The sequence below is a fragment of the Narcine bancroftii genome, chromosome 1 (assembly GCF_036971445.1).
Source record: "Narcine bancroftii isolate sNarBan1 chromosome 1, sNarBan1.hap1, whole genome shotgun sequence".
NCBI classification, from domain to species: Eukaryota; Metazoa; Chordata; class Chondrichthyes; order Torpediniformes; family Narcinidae; genus Narcine; species Narcine bancroftii.
Window position 1 is genome coordinate 196,280,559 of NC_091469.1, and position 25,722 is coordinate 196,306,280.

At 42.8% G+C, this 25,722-nt stretch overlaps 1 protein-coding gene across 6 annotated transcripts in view; it reads left to right on the plus strand.

Annotated features, from left to right (window-relative positions):
- LOC138736970 (tetratricopeptide repeat protein 16-like) overlaps window positions 1-25,722 on the plus strand; it is a 68,105-nt gene that overhangs the window by 36,494 nt on the left and 5,889 nt on the right. The window contains exon 14 of one of the 6 annotated variants that reach the window (XR_011340695.1): window positions 2,484-2,655. The exons of 4 other annotated variants lie outside the window; for them this stretch is intronic. Coding sequence is in view for 1 of the 2 variants with exons in the window: in XM_069887294.1 (XP_069743395.1) it covers window positions 13,776-13,799 (24 nt within the window). In the remaining variant the exon portion in view is untranslated. Of the gene's footprint in view, window positions 1-2,483; window positions 2,656-13,775; window positions 13,822-25,722 lie in introns of all 6 variants that reach the window. One more of the 6 variants, XM_069887294.1, reaches the window with a different exon arrangement.

The following is a 25,722-nucleotide window of genomic DNA, read 5'->3' on the forward strand; positions in this document are numbered from 1 at the left end:
AGGTGATTGGCTAAAGATCCTAGAGTTACACGATGAAAAAAAAATGCCTTGGTGTTAGGATTTAGAATGCATTGCCTGATCTTCTTCTCTTTGGCTTGGCTTCGCGGACGAAGATTTATGGAGGGGGTAAAAAGTCCACGTCAGCTGCAGACTCGTTTGTGGCTGACAAGTCCGATGCGGGACAGGCAGACACGATTGCAGCGGTTGCAGGGGAAAATTGGTTGGTTGGGGATGGGTGTTGGGTTTTTCCTCCTTTGCCTTTTGTCAGTGAGGTAGGCTCTGCGGTCTTCTTCAAAGGAGGTTGCTGCCCGCCAAACTGTGAGGCGCCAAGATGCACGGTTTGAGGCGATATCAGCCCACTGGCGGTGGTCAATGTGGCAGGCACCAAGAGATTTCTTTAGGCAGTCCTTGTACCTTTTCTTTGGTGCACCTCTGTCACGGTGGCCAGTGGAGAGCTCGCCATATAACACGATCTTGGGAAGGCGATGGTCCTCCATTCTGGAGACGTGACCCATCCAGCGCAGCTGGATCTTCAGCAGCGTGGACTCGATGCTGTCAACCTCTGCCATCTCGAGTACTTCGACGTTAGGGATGTAAGCGCTCCAATGGATGTTGAGGATGGAGCGGAGACAACGCTGGTGGAAGCGTTCTAGGAGCCGTAGGTGGTGCCGGTAGAGGACCCATGATTCGGAGCCGAACAGGAGTGTGGGTATGACAACGGCTCTGTATACGCTTATCTTTGTGAGGTTTTTCAGTTGGTTGTTTTTCCAGACTCTTTTGTGTAGTCTTCCAAAGGCGCTATTTGCCTTGGCGAGTCTGTTGTCTATCTCATTGTCGATCCTTGCATCTGATGAAATGGTGCAGCCGAGATAGGTAAACTGGTTGACCGTTTTGAGTTTTGTGTGCCCGATGGAGATGTGGGGGGGCTGGTAATCATGGTGGGGAGCTGGCTGATGGAGGACCTCAGTTTTCTTCAGGCTGACTTCCAGGCCAAACATTTTGGCAGTTTCCGCAAAGCAGGACGTCAAGCGCTGAAGAGCTGGCTCTGAATGGGCAACTAAAGCGGCATCGTCTGCAAAGAGTAGTTCACGGACAAGTTTCTCTTGTGTCTTGGTGTGAGCTTGCAGGCGCCTCAGATTGAAGAGACTGCCATCCGTGCGGTACCGGATGTAAACAGCGTCTTCATTGTTGGGGTCTTTCATGGCTTGGTTCAGCATCATGCTGAAGAAGATTGAAAAGAGGGTTGGTGCCAGAACACAGCCTTGCTTCACGCCATTGTTAATGGAGAAGGGTTCAGAGAGCTCATTGCTGTATCTGACCCGACCTTGTTGGTTTTCGTGCAGCCTGATAGGGTGGTGAATAAAGACTCAATGAAATTTCAATGGGAAGATAAAACATCTGGGAGGTGGGATCTATATTACTTTCTGAAAAAGTTAGTGGAGACACAAGAGGTGTTGGGTCCATACTCTGTTGATACATCTCCACCATGGTGTGAATGTGGATGCTCCATCTGGGGTTCTGACGGCCTTCACTAAAACCTATCTGAATGTTGGACAGCAACAGAACAGGATTTAGTTTACATTGTCATACAAGTTCAGTGAATGGGGTTTTCCCAAAAGTAGCTCCATTGAAACCAAGAGTCAGCAGATTCTTGGAAATGGCTGGACGTACAAGTGGCCCTTTAGATCTTGCATTTCCAAGTGTCGGACTTTGGCTTTACCCTACCCTCAATTTAGTCTATGTGTCGTCTGAGTCCAGCGTGTGTTGGAATCTAGGGGCAAAAATATCACGGAATAGAGGACTTTGTAACAATTTTTATATTAACTTCATGGTTAAGGGAAAAGTATAAGGTAATTAAGTGGCAATCACAGCATGGAGCAAAGTTGGCTGAGTAGAGTAGGGGTAGAATTGTCTGCTCCCAAAAAACAAGGGAGAGGAAATGAATGAAACGATTTAGGAGGAATGCTCAACTGAAGGAGGTGTTGAGTAGCACAGGAGACACGGGGCAGACCAGAACAAAGAATATCCTGTAAGAAACAAAGGGAATGGAAAGCCAGTCTAGGAAGAAGATTAAGGCATGAGGAGGTGTTAAGGAGAACAGAAGACATTGGCCAGACAGGAACAGAACGATGATTGGAAATATCTGGGGCAGGAATTGATTACTGGTCAAAACAATAGATGGTCTGATCTGGAAGATTTAAGATAAGAGGTCTACACCCGAGATAAACTGGAGAACAAGGAAATTGCTGGTGATATACTTTATGTAAAAATCTAGCAAAGGAAGCCAACTTTTGTTCTGTATGGTAAATTGTAGCTATATAAACTGAGCAGACTGGACAATAGGGGTCAGTCTTGGGGAATAGCTCACTGTGCAGGTGACCTATGAACTAACGACTGACCCAGAGCTCTGTTAAGTTTTATTGTGCTGTATAATAAACTGATTGTTGAACTGAATACCTTCTCCTATCACTTCATTCAACGAGCACGCTGGACTCAGACGACACATAAACTAAATTGAGGGTAGGGTAAAGCCAGAGTCCGACAATTTGGTGACCCCGACGTGATGAAGATGGAAAAGTGACGGAAGAGAAAAAGACAACACAACGGTCGATTGTGGTGTGGTGATAACAACAAGGGGAAACTCAACAAAAGAAAGTAAGCAGACGCCTGTTTAAACGAAGTTCTGCTATTGGCAACAATAAAATTGTGTGTTGTCACTACTCTGCAAAAGTCCTAGTAGAAGCTAAGGAATAAAGCTTCAGGGGTTAGAGGCCCCTGTAGGTAACGGGGGTTAGAGTCCCCTGTAGGTAACGGGGGTTAGAGTCCCCTGTAGGTAACGGGGGTTAGAGTCCCCTGTAGAAAACGGGGTTAGAGGCCCCTAATAGAGATCTCGAGATATTAATGTAGACACTTGGCCAAATAGAATAGGGTACATTGTGTTATTGTTATTTGGTTTTGTAGTGTATAATAAGTATTTGTTTAAGGATCGTGTATTACAGTAGTGTATAATAAGTATTTGTTTAAGGATCATGTATTATAGTAGTGTATAATAAGTATTTGTTTAAGGATTGTATATCTTGGGTAATAGTTATTGGTTAAGTATTGTGTACAGTGTGCCGCAGGTGTTTATAATAACGTGTGAAGGGTCGAAGTAGATTGCAGGGTGGCAAAATCCTACCAGGGGAGAGACCCATTGAAGTACGAAGTCGGAAGGGTTAAAAATCGGAACGTAAGATGGAAGGAGTAAGTGGGGATGTATGGCAAAAGTTCGGGGAAGACAGATGGGTTTCCCCATCTGTGAACCGACAGTGGGAAAGAACAAGGAATCAATTACTGGGAGGATTACCGAAGGGAGAGGAGGTACAAGCTATGAAACGGTACAACTAAATATGGAAAGAGCTGCAGAGTCAGGGTAAGGTACCGCTAGGGTTTGAAAAGATCCGGCTTGTAATGTACTTGGGAGAAGCCGAGAGGGAAGCGGCAAAGGAGGTACAGGAACGTGAGGCAAAGGGACAAGGATCTATCTGGAATAGAAGAAGGCTTAAACAGCAGAAGGAAGCAAAGGAACAGAGAAGGGCAGATTTACATAATATGACATTGACTTGCATGGCTGTGGAAGCGAACCTTCAGCATGCTACTAAAAAGGCATCCCCTATCACAAAGGAGAAAACGGGGGAGGAGATGACGGGGGAGGTTAAGCCGTCAGCCCCGCTATATCCAAAGTTACCAGAGACATTGCCACCACCTTATCCGATTCCCCAGATGCCAACGATGTAGATAAGTGAGGGAATAGTGAATGTCACTGAGTTAGCAGGTCCAGAACTCCATGAGGCGAAGGAGAGACTTAAGAGCTTTGTGCAGGAGAGAGAGGAGGAAACAAAGGAATTTATGAACGAAATACAGAACGATATATGTGCAGTTAGGGAAACTAGTAGGTGCCTGGGAAAAACAGATGAGAGAGAACAGGGACAAGAAGAGGAGAATAGGAGGGGAAGTGACCCAGTGAGTGTCAGATGGGAGCGGGAGAGAGGGCAGGACAAGGAAAGTGAGATAGCTAGTGTGAGTGTGGAGAGTGAGGATGAGGAACAGCCAGTCACGATCAGGGGAAGAATGGTCACACACAGAAGACAGGGTCAGGAAAACCCTCGCTCCCCTTTGGGATACGGGTTGCGAGACAGGGAGGAAGTACGGCTTCCAGAAAGGTATAGACAGATGCCGTTAATTTATAAGGGTCCGCAAATTGGGGAAAGGTATCAACCCTTCTCATTCACCGACATGAATTGTATTTTGGACAAAATGCCACCTCCGACTGAGGGAGGTGGAGCGAGGATGGGAAAGTGCTGCCAATATACGATGGAACATAAGATATCCATAGGGGATTGGAGAGCATTATTAGGGAAACAGCTTGGGCTGTGGGAGATACATCAGGTAGAAATGGTCGCAGGAATCACTAGGTGCCCCGATGCTGAGCCATTTGCCAAACATGCTACGGCAATAGGAGGGGCAATGCGGGATAAGTTTCCCGTTCCCCCCGGTGTCATGCAGTCCCTGACCTTTTCCATTAAGGAGGATGAGGAGATCTCGACTTTTTTGAGTCAGAGTAAGGAAAGTTGGACGGATAAAGCAGGAGTACACCCAGCCACAGATCCCTTACAGACTACACTCTTTAGGGCTGCAGTAACGAGCAGGCTGCCAGCTGTAGTTAGGGAGGCGTTAGAGAATAACCCTGACATTCCTGGTTGCTCGAATGAGCAATGGGAAAGACACTTGACCCATCACATGAAGCGTTACAGGGCTAAGCAAAAGGAGGACAAAGTACGGAGTCGGCACAAGTGCAACTCCTTAAGCTTCAATTGGAAGAAGCTAGGAAAAAGGTAAACGAGGCAAAAAAAGAATTCCTCAAAGGATGCGAACCAGATGATTCAGCAGCCACCGCAGCCACCACAAGGGAATAATACGAATTGGCCCCCGGCCCCAAATTTGGCACCGGGTCCCACCTGTGGGGGCAGAATTGGAGGTCCAATTGGGGGATTCCGAGAAAGAGGGAGAGGTCGGGATGTTCCACGAATGCCGCCAGCCGTATGCTTCAGATGTGGTCAACCAGGACACTGGAAGAGAGATTTCCCCCTAGTTTGGGGTCCTCAGGACACTGGGGGAAGGGGATATGGACCACCACAATATGAGCCTTGGGTCCAGCCCCAGAGATCGTCAGTGCCACCCCCGAGACATCAGGCACCCCATGCGGCTCTCGCTCCAAAGGGGCAATTCCCATCGCTGACGGAGGAGGAGCCATATTACCAGCAGTGACGGGGCCCGAGCACCCAAGGTTGGCAGACCCCTTCCTGCAGATTAACGTAATGGACATGGAAGTATCCTTTTTAGTGGATACGGGAGCCAGATTTTCAACACTCATTGGCGCTGAGTTTCAAGCTAAAACATCATCCTCTAGCGTCCAGCTGATAGGGTTCTCGGGTACACCAGAAAATCTGCCATTTGCTACACCGCTAGTCACTTCTGTGGCGGGACAGACTTTCACACATCAATACATTTTGTCAGCCAGGTGCCCTACTAATCTTTTGGGCAGAGACCTGCTGGTCAGGTGCGGAGCATCGATCCTTTGCGGACCCAGCGGAATAGAGATCACCTTTCCAAATGGATATTCTATGAACTGTTCATTAACTACACTTCATTCCGGTTCTCAGATGTTGTTGGCAGCCGCTGTAGGATCCGCGTTTGAGGGACTATGGGCTGACATTTACTGGGGGCTGCTGGAACCAGAGGACCCACAGAAGGGAGGGCTGCTAAAGCTTTATAATCAATGGAAGCTTTGGATCCAGACGTTACACCCGTATACCCCTCCCTCGGACCCCCTCCATGTGACCCTCTTTTATGATAGGGATGGGGATGAAATTTATCAGCATGCCCAAATACCGACAGTGCAGTTCTCCTCATCTGGTCAGGCGTACAGGATTTTGTACCTGACAAATGATCGAGTCCTCCTTGAGCATAGACAGATTGAACGCTTTCATGGTAGAGAGAAGATGGATCACCCCTACTCGGCCCCTATGCTAGATTCTCTCCCTGAGAACCTGTGGTCAGTGGGATCAGCAAATGTGGGTTTTTGTCAGCAGGCTGATCCCATAACCTTCGAACTGTCAGATTATACTCCAATTTGGCAGACACAGTATCCCCACAAACCTGAAGCCGAGGTGGGTCTGGCAAATGCCATTGAGGGCTAAATGGATTCAGGGGTGTTGGAGCATTCGTGCTCAAGTTGGAATACACCCATCTTACCTGTTCCGAAACAGGAGACGGGCAAATATCGGATGGCCCATGATTTAAGACGTATCAATGGTATTGTGCGAACACCCACAGTTCCAGTACCGAACCCATATACTGCCATGACTGCTTTAACCCCTGACCACAAGTGGTTCTCTTGCATAGATTTAGCGAATGCTTTCTTTTGTTTGCCGCTGGCAGAACAATTAAAAGATGTGTTTTCTTTCATGTATAGAGGTAGAAAATTACATTATACTAGACTTCCGCAGGGCTTTATCTTATCTCCAGGGATTTTCAATCGTGTTTTGAAGGAACAGCTGGGGAGTTTAGTACTGCCAGGTGGGGTAGTTCTGATCCAGTACGTAGATGACATCCTATTGGCAGCACCTGATCATGCTTCCTGTTTGGAGGCCACACGTCTCCTGCTGATGCAGCTGTTCAAGACAGGATTTAAAGTCTCTCGCTTAAAGTTGCAATGCTGCAGACAGGTGGTCTCCTTTTTAGGTAGAATGGTCTCAGCGAAAGGTACAGGGATTTCCCCTGCACATCGAACAGCGATACTACATCATCCAAAACCAAAGACAGTTAAGGAAATGCTTTCATTTTTGGACTTGACAGGTTATAGTAGGCAGTTTATCCCATCGTATGGCGAGTTGACACATCCACTGCGAACTTTAGTGAATGAGTAGGGGATGAAGAATCTGGGAGCTACACTTGATTGGACTGCACAGGCTGAGATGAGTTTTATTCTACTTAAGCAAGCTCTTACAACAGCTATAGATTTGGCGATTCCAAATTATAAACAACCTTTTTTTTTGGATGTTTCTGAAAAAGCACACACAATTAATGGTGTTCTTTTTCAGAAAAAAGGGGGTGGAAGATGTGTGTCATGTATGTGAGTATCACACTGGATCCGACAGAAGACAGACACCCACCATGTACGAGACATGCAGCGGGGGTAGCAAAGATTTTACAAAAGGTGGCACACATAGTGATGGGACATGGCCTGACGGTATTAACAACACATAGTATTGTAGCATTTGTGAGCTCGACAGCATTTACAATGACTTCGCTAAGGCAGACGAGACTAGAAAAGATCCTGAATGCTCCAAATGTTACGTTTACCCTTGAAGGCATTAACATGGCAGACAATATGGGAGAGGGAGAACCACACTGTTGTGAAAAGAGGGTAGTAAAGGATATTAAAATAAGACCTAACTTACAGGCTACACCCTTGAGAGAACCAGATGAAACCTTATTTACAGATGGTTGTTGTTACAGACACCCCACTGATGGATTGAAAGCCGCCTATGCGGTGGTACGAAAAACTACAGGAGGATTTGAAGAAATCATTACAGGGGCAGTGAGAGGAAAGGAGTCAGCACAACTGGCAGAACTACAGGGAATAATAGCAGCATTAGAATGGGCAGAAGGAAAGGAGGTCAATATATATACAGATTCTGCATATGTGGTAGGGACAATACAGGTTGAGCTTAGTCAATGGATTAGAAGTGGGTTTTTAACAGCAGCAAGGACCCCAATTAAACACGAGAAGGATGTTAGGAAATTGGCTGAGGCTCTCCTGAATCCAAGGGCATTAGCAGTTATTAAATGTAAAGGACATGATAGAACAGATACGATGGTAGCTCGGGGAAATCAGGAAGCGGACATGGCCGCAAAAAGGGTAGCAGGATACGGCCCTCAGTTTATTATGACACAGGCAGACAAACGGCACATGACTTATTGCCACCGTGTGAGGTAGAAGTAATAATTCAGGAACAAGCGAAGGCATCACCTCAGGAAAGGATGGTATGGGAGGAAAGGGGGGCAACCGAGGATCAAGGACTGTGGAGATCGACAGACGGTAGGCCCGTTTTACCATCTGGACTCATGAAACCTCTCCTAGAGGAGGCGCATGGGTTAACACGCTGTGGAAAGAAGCATATAAGGTATTTGATACATTGGTGGCACCCCTTCCTGCCGGCGATGGTGGAGAACCATATCAGAGAGTGTGAGGTATGTATAACTTTCAATGTCAAGGCGACTGTGAAGCCGCATGAAGTACAGTTTCCGTTGCCTAAGTTACCAGGGCAGGAAATTGCAGTTGATAACACGGACATGATTGAGAGGGCAAGTGGTTATCGATACCTCTTAGTAGCAGTAGATGTGTTCACAGGGTGGCCGGAGGCAATCCCTGCCAAAAGAGAAGATGCAAAGACGGTAAGTAAGTTCCTGATCAACCAATATATTCCGAGACACGGATTCCCTAGAAAAATTAGGTCAGATAATGGAAGTCATTTTAAGAATAAAGATCTACAGGAGGTAGAAGCGATGTTGGGGTTGAAACATGCCTTTGGAACGGTGTACCATCCACAATCCCAAGGGAAAGTGAAGAGGATGAACCAAACAATAAAAGGTAAGATCGGGAAAGTACAGGCACAGACCAAACTAAATTGGGTGGATGCGTTGCCCCTGGCGTTAATGTCAATAAGGAGTTCGGTAAGTTCTGTGACAGGATTTACTCCATACGAACTACAAATGGGGCACCAGTTTCCGGGACCTGGAGCAGGAATTCAGACCACGAAGAATGAGGTAAGTTCAATGAGATGCAAGCTTTATTATGATAAACTAACGGCTCTGGTGTCAGATTTTTCACAACAGGTCACCAGTACCGACAGAAAAGGGGAAACACCGATACCATCAGTCGCGGAGTGGGTTCTGCTAAAAGTGATCAAGAGAAAATGGTTGGAGCCCAGGTGGACAGGGCCCTACAGAGTGGTGGAGAGAACGTCCCACGCGGTTCGACTACAGGGAAAAGGAGATACGTAGTATCATTGGAGTCAGTGTGCAGCAACGGACCCACCGACACAGACACTGGAACAGATTCGAACGGAGATGACTGGGACCCTGTGAAGAAACTACGGACTAAGAATATTTAACGTGTCCCTTTTTAAAGAGACTATTGGACTATGGTGACTGTATATCAGTGTTTGATGTTATAATCAATATATTAACGTCAAAACAAAAGGGATGAATACTATGTGGGGATTATGGGTGCTGGTGTTCCGAGCCCTTGAAGGATCTTGGGAGGAAAACCACTGTACGAAGTGTTTGCATTCAGCCTGGGGGTCACATAACGAAAAAGAACAGTACTTTGCGGATTGGACTGACTTTCCTGAACTCTGTGTTGGGACTCACACGGGACGTAAGTGTGTTCATAATGGACAAGTGTATGATGTTAAGTTCAATAGGGGATCGTTACCGTTCACGCCAAATCGAGACCGCTGTCCACAAGGAATAACATGGTTTTGTGCCCGGGAGGGAGACCGAGATAAGGGGAAAGGGGGCTCAATACCAATTCAGAGGATACAGTGGGAACCCATGTGGCAAAATGGAAAACAACCATGGGACAGCGAAAAGGGGAATATTTATGCCAACGCTAAAAGCCAGGCAGCAACTCACAGAGTAGACGACAATAGATGGGTAGACCTTAGCCAAACTACGGCAGAACTCTTGGGGGTAAAAAACTGTTGTGTATGTGGGGGACCCACAAGAGATGGGTCATAGCCATAGAGCAGGGAGCCCCTGGAGGTGTGGGAGTTGATGGGTTTTCACGGATCGGCAGAAGAGACGCGCCCCCGCCAGACATGGCACTTAGCAAATATCCCATTAGGGGAGGAATGTATCAGGAAGGAGCAAGGCAATCAGTATAAAGGGGATTCAAGGTGCACAAGGGTTAAAATCTTGGGGAAGTTCCCTCAATGGCATCCTCAGCGACCACGGTGGTTCCTGGCCCCACAGAATGAAGCAGATTGCAGACCTATAACGGATAACTCCCGTGGTAAAGTAGTATGGAATTGCACGGGGGATAATCCATATAAGGGGGTTCCCTCACTCAGACAATTGTGGGCTCATTCCTCTCCACACGGATTTGCTCCAGAGGTACTATATTGGATTTGTGGGAATATGGCATACACTTTTTTGGAGCCAGACTGGAGGGGAACGTGTTGTATAGGTATCATTCAACCACAATTTGTGCTTTTACCCCAGAATGACTCCCATCAGTTAGCTCAGCGTGTATATCAGGGGCTCCGTCAGAAGAGGGATTTAAAGATCGGTGAGTGGGGAGAGGACTGGCCTCCAGAGTGCATTATTTCTTATTACAGACCTGCCACCTGGGCCCAGGATGGGTCCTGGGGGTATCGAACCCTAATTTAAATGTTAAACCGTCTGATTCGGTTACAAGCTATTTTGGAAATTATCACCAATAACACAGCCACGGGCCTTGATCTGTTGGCGGAAGAGCAGCAACAGATTAGGGCCACGGTGTTTCAAAACCGCTTAGCATTAGACTATTTGTTAGCCACGGAGGGGGGAGTGTGTGGGAAATTGAATCTCACTAATTGCTGTTTAAAAATCAATGACAATGGGCAAGCAGTAAAGGATATTTCTTCAGGCATTCGCAAATTAGCTCATGTCCCGGTTCAGACCTGGCGACCCTTAGGCAGCGCATGGCTAGGAAATTTGTTTTCAGGAAGCTGGGGATGGATACAGACTGCAGTGCTAGTTGCTGGAGTGGTGGTGTTGGCTTTGATCCTGATCCCGTGCATCCTTCCCTGCCTCCAGTGCCTGGTTCAACGAGCGTTTTCACAGAGAGCCATCCCCGGATCCCAAGGCATGTATTTGTCCCTACTGCCCTCCCAAGAGTCTACTGAAACCAAGGGGTCGGAGATGCCGGTCCTTGCCATAACTCCCGAGATCTCGGTCTAATAAGGTAGCAGATGGTTGGTCTCATTTTCATGAGACCAAAAGGGGGACTGTTGGAATCTAGGGGCTAAAATATCACGGATTAGAGGACTATGTAACAATTTTTATATTTACTTTATGGTTAAGGGAAAAGTATAAGGTAATTAAGTGGCAATCACAGCATGGAGCAAAGTTGGCTGAGTAGAGTAGGGGTAGAATTGTCTGCTCCCAAAAAACAAGGGAGAGGAAATGGATGAAACGATTTAAGAGGAATGCTCAACTGAAGGAGGTGTTGAGTAGCGCAGGAGACACAGGCAGACCAGAACAAAGAATATCCTGTAAGAAACAAAGGGAATGGAAAGCCAGTCTAGGAAGAAGATTAAGGCATGAGGAGGTGTTAAGGAGAACAGAAGACATTGGCCAGACAGGAACAGAACGATGTTTGGAAATATCTGGGGCAGGAATTGATTTCTGGTCAAAACAATAGGATGGTCTGAACTGGAAGATTTAAGATAAGAGGCCTACACCTGAGATAAACTGGAGAATAAGGAAATTGCTGGTGATATACTTTATATAAAAATCTAGCAAAGGAAGCCAACTTTTGTTCTGTATGGTAAATTGTAGCTATATAAACTGAGCAGACTGGACAATAGGGGTCAGTCTTGGGGAATAGCTCACTGTGCAGGTGACCTATGAACTAACGACTGACCCAGAGCTCTGTTAAGTTTTATTCTTGTGCTGTATAATAAACTGATTGTTGAACCAAATACCTTCTCCTATCACTTCATTCAACGAGCACACTGGACTCAGACGACACATAAACTAAATTGAGGGTAGGGTAAAGCCAGAGTCCGACACGTGCTCGTTGAATGAAGTGATAGAAGGTATTCGATTCAACAATCAGTTTATTACACAGCACAAGAATAAAGCTTAACAGAGCTCTGGTTCAGTCATTAGTTCATAGGTCACCTGCACAGTGAGCTATTCCCCAAGACTGACCTCTACAGTTTATATAGCTCAACCTTATCATACAGAACAAAAGTTGGCTTTCTTTGCTAGATCTCTTGCATAAGATTTATCACAAGTAATTTCCTGCTCTGCAGATATCTGGGGTATAGAGCTCCCATCTTAATCCTCAAGGCTAGAATATCCTGTTATTTTGATCAGAAATCAATTCATACCCAAGATATTTCTAATTATTTCTTTGTTCTCATTTGACCATGTTCTTCTGTTCTACTCAACACCTCCTTCTGCCTTCTTACTGAGTTATTCCATTCTTTTTGTTTCTGACAGTCTCTGTCAGGATTCTCTTTGTTCTTGTCTGGCCATCGGCTCCTGTGCTAATCAACACCTCCTTTTGCCTTAACCTTCCTACTAAATTGTTTCATACATATTCTCTCTTTTGTATTTTGGGAGCAGGCAATTCTAAACCTACTGTAATCAGCCAACTTTGCTACATACTGTGGCTGCCCCTTACTTACATTACTCTTTCCCTTCACCATGAGATAAATATTAAATTGTTACATAGTACTGGATTCATGTATACAAAGTGAATAGTACATAAGCATATATTCTACATATTTTCTAATTAATCCCTATATTCCAACAGTCCCCCTTTTGGTCTCATGAAAATGAGACCAACCACCAGTTAACTTCTGGGACCAAGACCTCAGGAGTTTTTGCAAGGACCAGCATCTCCGACCCCTTGTTAAACTTAACCTCACAAACTTGGCCATTATGAACACACTTCAGTCCAGTGGGGGCCCCAACACAGTGTTCAGGAACGTCAGTCCAATCCACAAAGTACTGTTTCGGTTCGTTATGGGCCTCCCAGGCTGACCACAAACACTTTGTACAGTTGTTTCCTTCTCCAGATGCTTCAAGGGCTAGGAACAACATCACCCATAGTCCCCACATAGTGTCCATCACAGCCCCCTAAATTCTGTTGACTTCAATATAGAAATATCACTTCAAATACTGAAATACAGTCACTGTAATCCAATAGTCTCTTTAAAGGGACCCGTTCAAAAAGTTCTTAGTCCGTAGTTACTTCACAGATTCTCAGTCACCTCCGTTCAAATCTGTTCCAGTGTCCATGTAGGTGGGTCCATTGCTGTACACTGACTCCAATGATACCACGTCTCTCCTTTTCCCAGTAGTTGAACCACGTGGGACGTCCTCTCCACCACTCTGTAGGGTCCTGTCCACCTGGGCTCCGACCACTTTCTCTTGATCACCTTTAGCAGAACCCACTCCGCGGCTGATGGTATCGGGGTTTCACCTTTTCGTTCGGTACTTGCAACCTGTTGTGAAAAAGCTGATACCAGAGCCGTTAGTTTATCATAATAAAGCTTACATTTCATTGGACTTACCTTTTCCTTTGTGGTATGAATCCCGGCTCCAGGTCCCGGAAACTGGTGCCCCGTTTGTAGTTCATACGGAGTAAATCCTGTCACATAACTTACCGAACTCCTTATTGACATCAATGCCAGGGGCAGCGCATCCACCCAATTTAATTTGGTCCGTGCCTGTACTTTCCCGATCTTACCTTTTATTGTTTGGTTCATTCTCTCCACTTTTCCTTGGGATTGTGGATGATACACCGTTCCAAAGGCATGTTTCAACCCTAACATCACTTTTACCTCCTGTAAATCTTCATTCTTAAAATGACTTCCTAGGAAACCCATGTATAGGAATGTACTGGTTGATTAGGAACTTAATTACCATCTTTGCATCTTCTCTTTTGGCAGGGATTGCCTCCGGCCAACCTGTGAACACATCAACTGCTAATAAGAGGTATCAATATCCCCTTGCCCTCTCTATCATGTCCGTGTAATCAATTACAATTTCCTGCCCTGGTAACTTAGGCAATGGAAACTGTCCTTCGTGAGGTTTCACAGTCGCCTTGACATTCTATGTTATACATACCTTACACTCTCTGATGATTCTCCACCATCGCCGGCAGGAAGGGGCGCCACCAATGTACCAAATTCGTTATCATCTGTTTCTTCCCACAGTGGGTTAACCCATGCGCCTCCTCCAGGAGGGATTTTATGAGTCCAGATGGTAATACTGGCCTACTGTTCATTGATCTCCACAGTCCTTGATCTTCGGTTGCCCCCCCTTTCTTTCCATACCATCATTTCCTGGGGTGATGCCTGCGCTTGTTCCTGAATTATTACTCCTACCTCACAAGGTGGCAATAAGTCATGTGCCATTCTATCTGCCTGCATCTTAATAAACTGAGGGCCGTACCCTGCTGCCCTTTTTGCGGCCGTGTCCGCTTCCTGATTTCCCCGAGCTACCATCGTATCTGTTTTATCATGGCCCTTACATTTAATAACTGCTAATGCCCTTGGTTTCAAGAGGGTCTCAGCTAATTTCCTAACATCCTTCTTGTGTTTAATTGGGGTCCTTGCTGCTGTTAAAAACCCACTTCTAATCCATTGACTCAGCTCAACCTGTATTGTCCCTACCACATATGCCGAATCTGTATATATATTGACCTCCTTTCCTTCTGCCCATTCTAATGCTGCTATCATTCCCTGTAGTTCGGCCATTTGTCCTGACTACTTTCCTCTCACTGTCCCTGTAATAATTTCTTCAAATCCTTCTGTGGTTATCCGTACTACTGCATAGGTGGCTTTTAATCCGTCCGTAGGATGTCTGTATCAACAGCCATCTGTAAATAAGGTTTCATCTGGTTCTCTCAAGGGTGAAGCCTGTAAATCAGGTCTTATTTTAATATCCCTTAGAACCCTCTTTTCACAACAGTGTGGTTCTCCCTCTCCCATATTGTCTGCCATATTAATGCCTTCATGGGTAAATGTAATATTTGGAGCATTCAGAATCTTTTCCAGTCTCGTCTGCCTCAGTGATGTCATTGTAAACGCTGTCAAGCTCACAAATGCTACAATACTGTGTGTTGTTAATACCATCAGGGCAATTCCCATCACTATGTGTGCCACCTTTTGTAAAATCTTTGCTACCCCCGCTACATGTCTCGTGCATGGTGGGTGTCTGTCTTCAGTCGGATCTAGTGTTATACTCACATACATGAGCACACATCTTCCACCCTCTTTTTTCTGAAAAAGGACACCAACAATCGTGTGTGCTTTTTCAGAAACATCCAAAAAGAAAAGGTGTCTATAATTTGGAATCGCCAAATCTATAGCAGTTGTAAGAGCTTACTTAAGTAGAATAAAACTCATCTCAGCCTGTGCAGTCCAATCAAGTGTAGCTCCCAGATTCTTCATCCCCTGCTCATTCACCAAAGTTCGCAGTGGATGTGTCAACTCACCATACGATGGGATAAACTGCCTACTATAACCTGTCAAACCCAAAAACGAAAGCATTTCCTTAACTATCTTAGGTTTTGGATGATGTAGTATCGCTGTACCTTTCACTTAGACCATTCTTCCTAAAAAGGAGACCATCTGTCTACAACATTACAACTTTAAACGAGAGACTTTAAAACCTGCCTTGAACAGCTGCACTAGCAGGAGTTTTGTGGCCTCCAAACAGGAGACAGGCTCAGGTGCTGCCAATAAGATATCATCTACGTACTGGATCAGAACTACCCCACATGGCAGTACTAACCCCCCCAGCTGTTCTTTCAAAACCTGATTGAAAATCCCTGAGGATAAGATAAAGCCCTGCGGGAGTCGAGTATAACGTAACTTTATACCTCTATACGTAAAGGAAAACACATCTCTAAACTGTTCTGCCAGCGGCAAACAAAATAAAGCATTCGCTAAATCTATACAAGAGAACCACTTGTGGTCTGGAGTTAAAGCAGTCATTGCGGTATATAGGTTCGGTACTGGAACTGTGGGTGTTCGCACAATACCATTAATGCGCCTTAAGTCATGGGCCATCCGATATTTGCCCGTGTCCTGTTTCGGAACAGGTAAGGTGTACTTGTACACGAATGTTCCAACACCCCTGAATACATAAGGCCATCAATGGTATCTGCCAGACCCACCTCAGCCTCGGGTTTATGGGGATACTGTGTCTGCCAAATGGGAGTATAATCTGAAAGTTCAAATGTTATGGGATCAACCTGCTGGCAAAAACCCGTCTGCTGGTCGCACTGACCAAAGGTCCTCAGGGATAGAATCTAACATAGGGGCAGAGTCGGGATGATCCATCCTTTCTCTACCATGAAAGCGTTCAATTTGTCCATGCTCAAGGAGGACCCGATCATTTGAAGGGTACAAAATCCTGTACGCCTAACCAGACAGAGAGTACCGCACTGTCGGTAATTGAGTGTCGGACCAGTCCCTCAAGGACATCAAGTTCTGACACATCGGTCCCAAATCTTTTGCCTGGTGATTAGTGCCAATTGCAAGAGTGACATGAGGAATGGCCTCACCGGCCATCACATACCATTCCAGCTGCTCAGATGTCAGTGCCACCGTAGCGGCCACTCCCTCCTTTCCTACCACTATGTAGTCCGAATTAATCTCCCATTGCATGCCCTCTACCTCTGCATAAAAGGCATGCTGATAAATTTCATCCCCATCCCTATCGTAAAAGAGGGTAACATGGAGGGGGTCCGAGGGAGGGGTATATGGGTGTAACGTCTGGATCCACGGCTTCCATTGATTATAAAGCTTTAGCAGCCCTCCCTTCTGTGGGTCCTCTGGTTCCAGCAGCCCCCAGTAAATTTCAGCCCATAGTCCCTCAGACGCGGATCCTCCAGCGGCTGACACCAACATCTGAGAACTGGAACAAAGCGTAGTTAATGAACAGTTCATTGAATATCCATTTGGAAAGGTGACCTCTAATCCGCTAGGTCCGCAAAGGATCGATGCTCCACACCTGACCAGCAGATCTCTGCCCAAAAGATTAGTAGGGCACATTGCCGACAGAATATATTGATGTGCAAAAGTCTGTCCTGCCACAGAAGTGACTAGTGGTGTAGAAAATGGCAGATTTTCTGGTGTACCCGAGAACCCTATCAACTGGACGCTAGAGGATGACTTTTTAGATTGAAACTCAGCACCAGTAAGTGTTGAAAATCTGGCACCCGTATCCACTGAAAAGGATACTTCCATGTCCATCACTTTAATCTGCAGGAATGGATCTGCCAACCTAGCCTGCTCTTAGGTGCTTGGGCCCTGTCACTGTGGGTAACATTGCTCTTCCTCTGTCAGCAATGGGAATCGTCTTGTCGGAGCTAGAGCCGCGTGGGGTGCCTGATGTACCGGGGGTGTCACTGACAATCTCTGGGGCTGGACCCAAGGCTCATATTGTGGTGGTCCAAATCCCCTTCCCCCAGTGTCCTGAGGACCCCATGCTAGGGGGCACTCTCTCTTCCAGTGTCCTGGTTGACCACATCCAAAACATACGGCTGGCTGCACTCGTGGAACACCCCAACCTCTCCCTCTTACTCGGAATCCCCCCATTGGACCTCCAGTCCTGCCCCCATAGGTGGGACCCGGTGCCCAATTTGGGGCTGAATGCCAATTCATATTATTCCCTTGTGGTGGCTGCGGTGGCTGCTGAATCATCTGGTTCGCACCCTTTGAGGGATTCTTTTTTGCCTCATTTGCCTTTTTCCTACCCTCTTCCAATTGAAGCTTAAGGAGTTGCACTTGTGCCGACTCCGTACTTTGTTTGTCCTCCTTTTGCTTAGCCCTGTAACGCTTCATGTGATGGGTCAAATGTTTTTCCCATTGCTCATTCGAGCAACCAGGAATATCAGGATTATTCTCTAATGCCTCCCTGACTACGGCTGGCAGCCCGCTCGTTACTGCAGACCTAAATAGTGTAGCCTGCAAGGGTTCTGTGGCTGGTGTACTCCTGCTTTATCCGTCCAACTCTCCTTACACTGACTCAAAAAGGTCGAGATCCCCTCATCCTCTGACTCCTTTTGTCTATTGTGAGGAGTCGGGGTGGAGTGATCCTCTGACATTCCTACCGAGAAGGCATTCTCAAGTGTCTGTCCTTGATCTCTCTTACTTGTTTTTTTCCGGTCGCATACTAGTTTCCCTTACTTTACATACATCATTCTGTATTTCCTTCATTAACTGCTTCATTTCCTCCATCCTTTCCTGCACAACTCTCTTAAGTCTCTCCTTCGCCCTCTGGAGTTCGTGACCTGCTAATTTTTTTTATTTTTTATTTTTTATTTTTCACACCATAAACCACATTGACCATGATACATACTTTTTCCTTTTCAAATATATACAGTGCCATTTTCTCCCCCCCCTCCCTCCTCCCATCCCACCCTCCTTACCTCCCCCCCCGTCCATTTAAAGTACAAAATCTAGAATACATTAAACCAGTCAAACAATGTTGTCATTCAATAAAAATAAACAAGAAATTTCACTGAGTCAATTCTTTTCATTTCCTTCTCCTTTCGTTAATTTAGGTAGTGAATGTCCCCGGTAGGTTTTCTCTATTGTGTTTCATGTAAGGCTCCCATATTTGTTCAAATATTTCAATATTATTTCTTAAACTATATGTTATTTTTTCTAATGGAATACATTTATTCATTTCTATATACCATTGTTGTATTTTCAAATTATCTTCCAATTTCCAGGTTGACATAATACATTTTTTTGCTACGGCTAGAGCTATCTTAACAAATCTTTTTTGTGCATCCTCCAAATCAATTCCAAATTCTTTGTTTTTTATGTTACTTAGGAGGAAGATCTCTGGATTTTTTGGTATATTGTTTTCTGTAATTTTATTTAATATTTGGTTTAGATCTTCCCAAAATTTTTCTACTTTCTCACATGTCCAGATTGCATGAATTGTTGTTCCCATTTCTTTTTTACATCGAAAACATCTATCAGATACTGTTGGGTCCCATTTATTTAACTGTTGAGGTATAATGTATAGCCTGTGTATCCAGTTATATTGTATTATACGTAACCTCATGTTTATTGTATTTCTCATCGTTCCAGAACATAACTTCTCCCATGTTTCCTTTTTTATCTTTATATTTAAATCTTGTTCCCATTTTTGTTTAGCTTTACCATTTGTTTCCTCATTCTCCTTTTATTGCAGTTTAATATTCATATTTGTTATAAATCTTTTGATTATCATTGTATCTGTAATCACATTCAATGTTACTTCCCTCTGGTAGCCTCAGACTGCTTCCTAATTTGTCCTTCAAATAGGATCTCAATTGGTAATATGCCAGCACTGTATATTGAGTTATATTGTATTTATCTTTCATTTGTTCAAAGGATAATAATCTATTTCCTGAAAAACAATTTTCTATTCTTTTGATCCCTTTTTTCTCCCATTCTCTAAAGGAAAGGTATTCTATTGTAAAAGGGAGAAACTTATTTTGCGTCAATATTAGTTTTGGTAATTGATAATTTGTTTTATTCCTTTCTACATGAATCTTTTTCCAAATATTGAGTAGATGATGTAATACTGGAGAACTTCTATGTTGTACCAATTTTTCATCCCATTTATATAATATGTGTTCAGGTATCTTTTCCCCAATTTTATCTAATTCTAATCTAGTCCAATCTGGCTTTTCCCTTGTTTGATAAAAATCTGATAGGTATCTTAATTGTGCGGCTCTATAATAATATTTAAAGTTTGGCAGTTGGAAGCCTCCTTGTTTATACCATTCTGTTAATTTATCTAGTGCTATCCTCGGTTTCCCCCCTTTCCATAAAAATTTCCTTATTATTTTCTTTAACTCCTTGAAGAATTTCTCTGTCAAGTGTATTGGCAATGCCTGAAATAGGTATCATATCCTTGGGGAAATGTTCATTTTAATACAATTTATCCTTCCTATTAGTGTTAATGGTAAATCTTTCCAATGCTCTAAATCGTCCTGTAATTTTTTCATTAGTGGATAATAATTGAGTTTATATAGATGGCCGAGATTTTTATTTATTTGTATACCTAGGTATCTTATTGCTTGCATTTGCCGTCTGAATGGTGATTCCTTCTTAAATTTTAAGAAATCCGCATTATTCATTGGCATTGCTTCACTTTTATTTACGTTAATCTTGTAACCCGACACTTCTCCATATTCCTTCAATTTCTTATATAATTCTTTTATTGATAGTTCTGGTTCTGTTAAGTATACTATAACATCATCCGCAAATAAACTGATTTTATATTCCTTGTCTTTTATTTTTATCCCTTTTATATTATTTTCTGTTCTTATCAATTCTGCTAGTGGTTCTATAGGTAACGCGAACAATAAAGGTGATAGTGGGCATCCCTGCCATGTTGACCTGCTTAAGTTAAATTGCTTTGATATATATCCATTTGCTGTCACTTTCGCCAATGGCCCCTTATATAATGCTTTAATCCAATTAATATACTTCTCTGGTAAACTGAATTTTTGCAATACTTTGAATAAATAATTCCATTCTACTCTGTCAAAGGCCTTCTCTGCGTCTAAAGCAACTGCTACTGTTGGCGCTTTACTCCCTTCTACTGCATGAATTAAGTTAATAAATTTACAAATATTGTCTGTTGAGCGTCTTTTTTTAATAAATCCAGTTTGGTCTAGATTTACCATTTTCGGTACATACTCTGCTAATCTGTTTGCTAATAGTTTAGCTATTATCTTATAATCTGTGTTAAGTAATGATTTGGTCTATATGACGCTGGTGTGAGTGGATCTTTCCCTTGCTTTAGTATTACTGTAATTATTGCTGTTTTACATGAATCTGGTAAGCTTTGTGTTTTATCAATCTGGTTGATTACTTCCAGGAGGGGAGGAATTAATAAATCTTTAAATGTTTTATAGAATTCTATTGGGAATCCATCCTCTCCTGGTGTTTTATTATTTGGTAATTTTTTTATTATCTCTTGTATTTCTACTATTTCAAATGGTTCTGTTAATTTATTTTGTTCCTCTATTTGTAATTTTGGTAGTTCATTTTTAGTTAAAAATTCATCTATTTTCCCTTCTTTCCCCTCGTTTTCAGTTTGGTATAATTGTTCATAGAATTCTCTAAAGTTTTCCTTGATCTCAGTTGGATTATATGTGATTTGTTTGTCTTTTTTCCTTGATGCCAATACCATTTTCTTAGCTTGTTCTGTCTTAAGCTGCCATGCTAGAATTTTGTGCGTTTTTTTCCCCTAGTTCATAATATTTCTGTTTTGTCTTCATTATGTTCTTCTCCACCTTATATGTTTGTAGTGTTTCATATTTTAGTTTTTTATCTGCCAATTCTCTTCTTTTAGTTGTATCTTCCTTCATTGCTAATTCTTTTTCTATATTTACTATTTCCCTTTCCAACTGCTCTGTTTCCTGATTATAGTCCTTCTTCATCTTGGTTACATAACTTATTATTTGCCCTCTAATGAACGCTTTCATTGCATCCCATAGTATAAACTTATCTTTCACTGATTCCGTATTTATTTCAAAATACATTTTAATTTGTCTTTCAATGAATTCTCTAAAATCCTGCCTTTTGAGTAGCATGGAGTTTAATCTCCATCTATACATTCTTGGAGGGATGTCCTCTAACTTTATTGTCAATATTAAGGGTGAATTTTCCGATAATATTCTAGCTTTATATTCTGTTTTTCTTACTCTATCTTGCATACGAGCTGATAACAAAAATAGGTCTATTCTTGAGTATGTTTTATGTCTACCCGAGTAATATGAATATTTCTTTTCATTTGGGTGTTGTTTCCTCCATATATCCAAAAGTTGCATTTCTTCCATCGATTTAATTATAAATTTGGTTACTTTGTTCTTTCTTTTAATTTTTTTCCCAGTTTTGTCCATATTTGAATCCAAATTCAGGTTGAAATCCCCTCCTATTAATATGTTCCCTTGCGTATCTGCTATCTTCAAAAAAATATCTTGCATAAACTTTTGATCTTCTTCGTTAGGCGAATATACATTGAGGAGATTCCAAAACTCCGAATATATCTGACATTTTATCATTACATATCTCCCTGCTGGATCTATTATTTCCTCTTCTATTTTAATTGGCACATTTTTACTAATTAATATAGCTACTCCTCTTGCTTTTGAATTATACGACGCTGCTGTTACGTGTCCTACCCAATCTCTCTTTAATTTCTTGTGCTCCAATTCAGTTAAATGTGTTTCTTGCACAAATGCTATATCAATTTTTTCTTTTTTCAGTAAATTTAGCAGTTTCTTCCTTTTAATTTGGTTATGTATTCCGTTAATATTTAAAGTCATATAGTTCAGCGTAGCCATTTCATACTTTGTTTATCTTCCCTTTCTGTTTCTCCATCATCACCTTTCCTTCTTATCCATTTCTGCTTTCTTGTTTTGAACACTTTATAAGACAACATTTCTAAAACATCAAACATTTTCCTTATTCTCTTAATTAAAACTTCTTTAACCCCATTCTCCCCTCCCCCTCCTGAGTTGCCCTTTATCCCTTGTCGGACAACCACATCTCCCCTCTTCATTTGGATTTGCGAATTCACTCGCAAACGTCAACTGATTTTGTAGTGACCGTAACTCCTCCCCACCCAGCCCCCCCAGGAAAGATTTCAATTTTCATATGTAACAAAGGTCACTCTTTTAATTCCCTCCTTATTCCCTCTATTCCCTTTCCCTCCCTTATTAATTCTTGTCTATACTCTATATATTTTCCTCTAAATACGGATACATTCATGTATACACACTATACATATATATATATATATATATATATATATATATATACACACACACATATACCCCTTTACACACATACATATAGTTCGTTGTCATTTTTACTCTCATTACATGTCTTCATCTCTCTGCTTGTTTTGTAGTTGTTCTGCAAATTTCCTTGCTTCCTCTGGATCCGAGAATAGTCTGTTTTGTTGCCCTGGAATAACTATTTTAAGTACCGCTGGGTACTTTAACATAAATTTATATCCTTTTTTCCATAAGATCGTTTTTGCTGTATTGAACTCCTTCCTCTTCTTCAGGAGTTCAAAACTTATGTCTGGATAGAAAAAACATTTTTGACCTTTATATTCCAGTGGCTTTTTGTCTTCTCTTACTTTCTTCATTGCTTTCTCCAATATATTTTCTCTTGTTGTATATCTTAAGAATTTTACTAAAATGGATCTTGGTTTTTGCTGCGGTTGTGGTTTCGGGGCTAAAGTTCTATGTGCCCTCTCTATTTCCATTTCTTCCTGTAATTCTGGTCTTCCTAGGACCCTGGGGATCCAATCTTTTATAAATTCTCTCATATTCTTGCCTTCTTCATCTTCCTTAAGGCCCACTATCTTTATATTATTTCTTCTATTATAGTTTTCCATTATATCTATCTTCTGAGCTAACAGCTCCTGTGCCTCTTTAACTTTTTTATTAGATTCTTCTAATTTCTCTTTTAAGTCTTCTACTTCCATTTCTACAATTGTTTCTCGTTCTTCCATATTTTCCACTCTTTTTCCTATCTCTGACATGGCCATTTCCATTTTATTCATTTTTTCTTCTGAATTCTTAATTCTTTTTATCTCATTAAATTCTTGTAATTGCCATTCTTTCACTGATTCCATATATTCTTTAAAGAAAGATATATCCATTGTCTTGCCTTTCTCTTCTTCTTCCATTTCTTTCTGTTCTTTTTCTTCTTCCTTTGGATTGACCATCTGTTGTTTCCTTGTTTTCTTTTTACCCTCTTCATTCTTGTTGTCGTTATTGTCTGTGTTCTGCACCTGCTGCTGTGCTGCAGGTGTCTCCCTCAGCTGTGGAGATCGACTCCTCAGCTGTTCCCCCCTCCCGTCAGTGTGTTTTTTTTCATGCGTGGTTGCGCACTTTTACTTGGCTCTACGAGCCACTTTTGTAGTCCTGAGGCCGGGACTTCCACTGACCTGCGGGAGCGGGCTTCTCTCTCCGCGGCGGGCCTCATCGGACAGGTAAGGCCTTCACCTTCTTCTTCCAACATTCTTTCTTCCTCTTCCCGTTGTTTTCGACTTTTCTCTCTTCGCTGCCATTTTCTTCTCACCTTTATTTTTACTTTATTATAAATTTTAATCTTGTACCTTTGTGCTTTGTGTGTTTTTTTTTAAAAACTTTTCGGGAGAGGGCTGGAATTCCCTGACCGGCCACTACTCCATCATGTGACTCCCCCCCCCCCCCCCCCCCCCCGTGTCCTGCTAATTCAGTGACATTCACTATTCCCTCATTTATCTGCATTACTGGCATCTGGGGAATCGGATAAGGTGGTGGCAACGTCTCTGGTAACTTTGGATCTTGCGGGGCTGACGGCTTAACCTCCCCTGTCATCTCCTCCCCCGTTTTCTCCTTTGTGATAGGGGATGCCTTTTTAGTAGCATGCTGAAGGTTTGTTTCCACAGCCATGCAAGTCAATGTCATATTATGTAAATATGCTCTCCTCTGCTCCTTCGCTTCCTTCTGTTGTTTAAATTTTCTTCTATTCAAGATAGACCCTTGTCCCTCTTTCTCATGTTCCTGTACCTCCTTTTTCACCTCCCTTCAATTTACCTTGAACTTTCACACTTTCCTACAAACACAAAAGGAAAACTTATCACAATACTAAAACAAGTAACTATTATACAATATTGAACAAGGAAAACTTAGCACACTACTAAAAAAACGTAACTATTATACAATATTGAAGAAGGAAAACTTAGCACACTACTAAAAAACGTAACTATTATACAATATTGAACAAGGAAAACTTAGCACACTACTAAAAACGTAACTATTATACAATATTGAACAAGGAAAACAGCACACTACTAAAAAACGTAACTATTATACAATATGTTCACTAAATCTATTTGGACAAGAACTCTAACTTTTATATCTATGTCTCTACTAGGGGACTCTAACCCCTGGGTTTTTCAGGGGCCTCTAACCCCTGTTTCTCTACGGGGCCTCTAACCCCCATTTTCTCCAGGGGACTCTAACCCCTGGGTTTTTTAAGCTTTATTCATTGGCTTCTACTAGGACTTTTGCAGAGTGGTGACAACACACAATTTTATCATTGCCAATAGCAGACCTTCGTTTAAACAAGCATCTGCTTAGCTCCTTTTGTTGAGTGGCCACTTGTTGTTATCACCACACCACAATCGACTGTTGTTTCGTCTCTTTCTCTTCCGTCACTTCTCCATCTTCATCACGTCGGGGTCATCAAATTGTCGGACTCTGGTTTTACCCTACCCTCAATTTAATCTATGTGTTGTCTGAGTCCAGCGTGCTCATTGAATGAAGTGATAGGAGAAGGTATTCGGTTCAACAATCAGTTTATTACACAACACAAGAATAAAGCTTAACAGAGCTCTGGTTCAGTCGTTAGTTCATAGGTCATCTGCACAGTGAGCTATTCCCCAAGACTGACCTCTACTGTCCAGTCTCTACAGTTTATATAGCTCAACCTTATCATACAGAACAAAAGTTGGCTTTCTTTGCTAGATCTCTTGCATAAGATTTATCACAAGTAATTTCCTGCTCTGCAGATATCTGGGGTATAGAGCTCCCATCTTAATCCTCAAGGCTAGAATATCCTGTTATTTTGATCAGAAATCAATTCATACCCAAGATATTTCTAATTATTTCTTTGTTCTCATTTGACCATGTTCTTCTGTTCTACTCAACACCTCCTTCTGCCTTCTTACTGAGTTATTCCATTCTTTTTGTTTCTGACAGTCTCTGTCAGGATTCTCTTTGTTCTTGTCTGGCCATCGGCTCCTGTGCTAATCAACACCTCCTTTTGCCTTAACCTTCCTACTAAATTGTTTCATACATATTCTCTC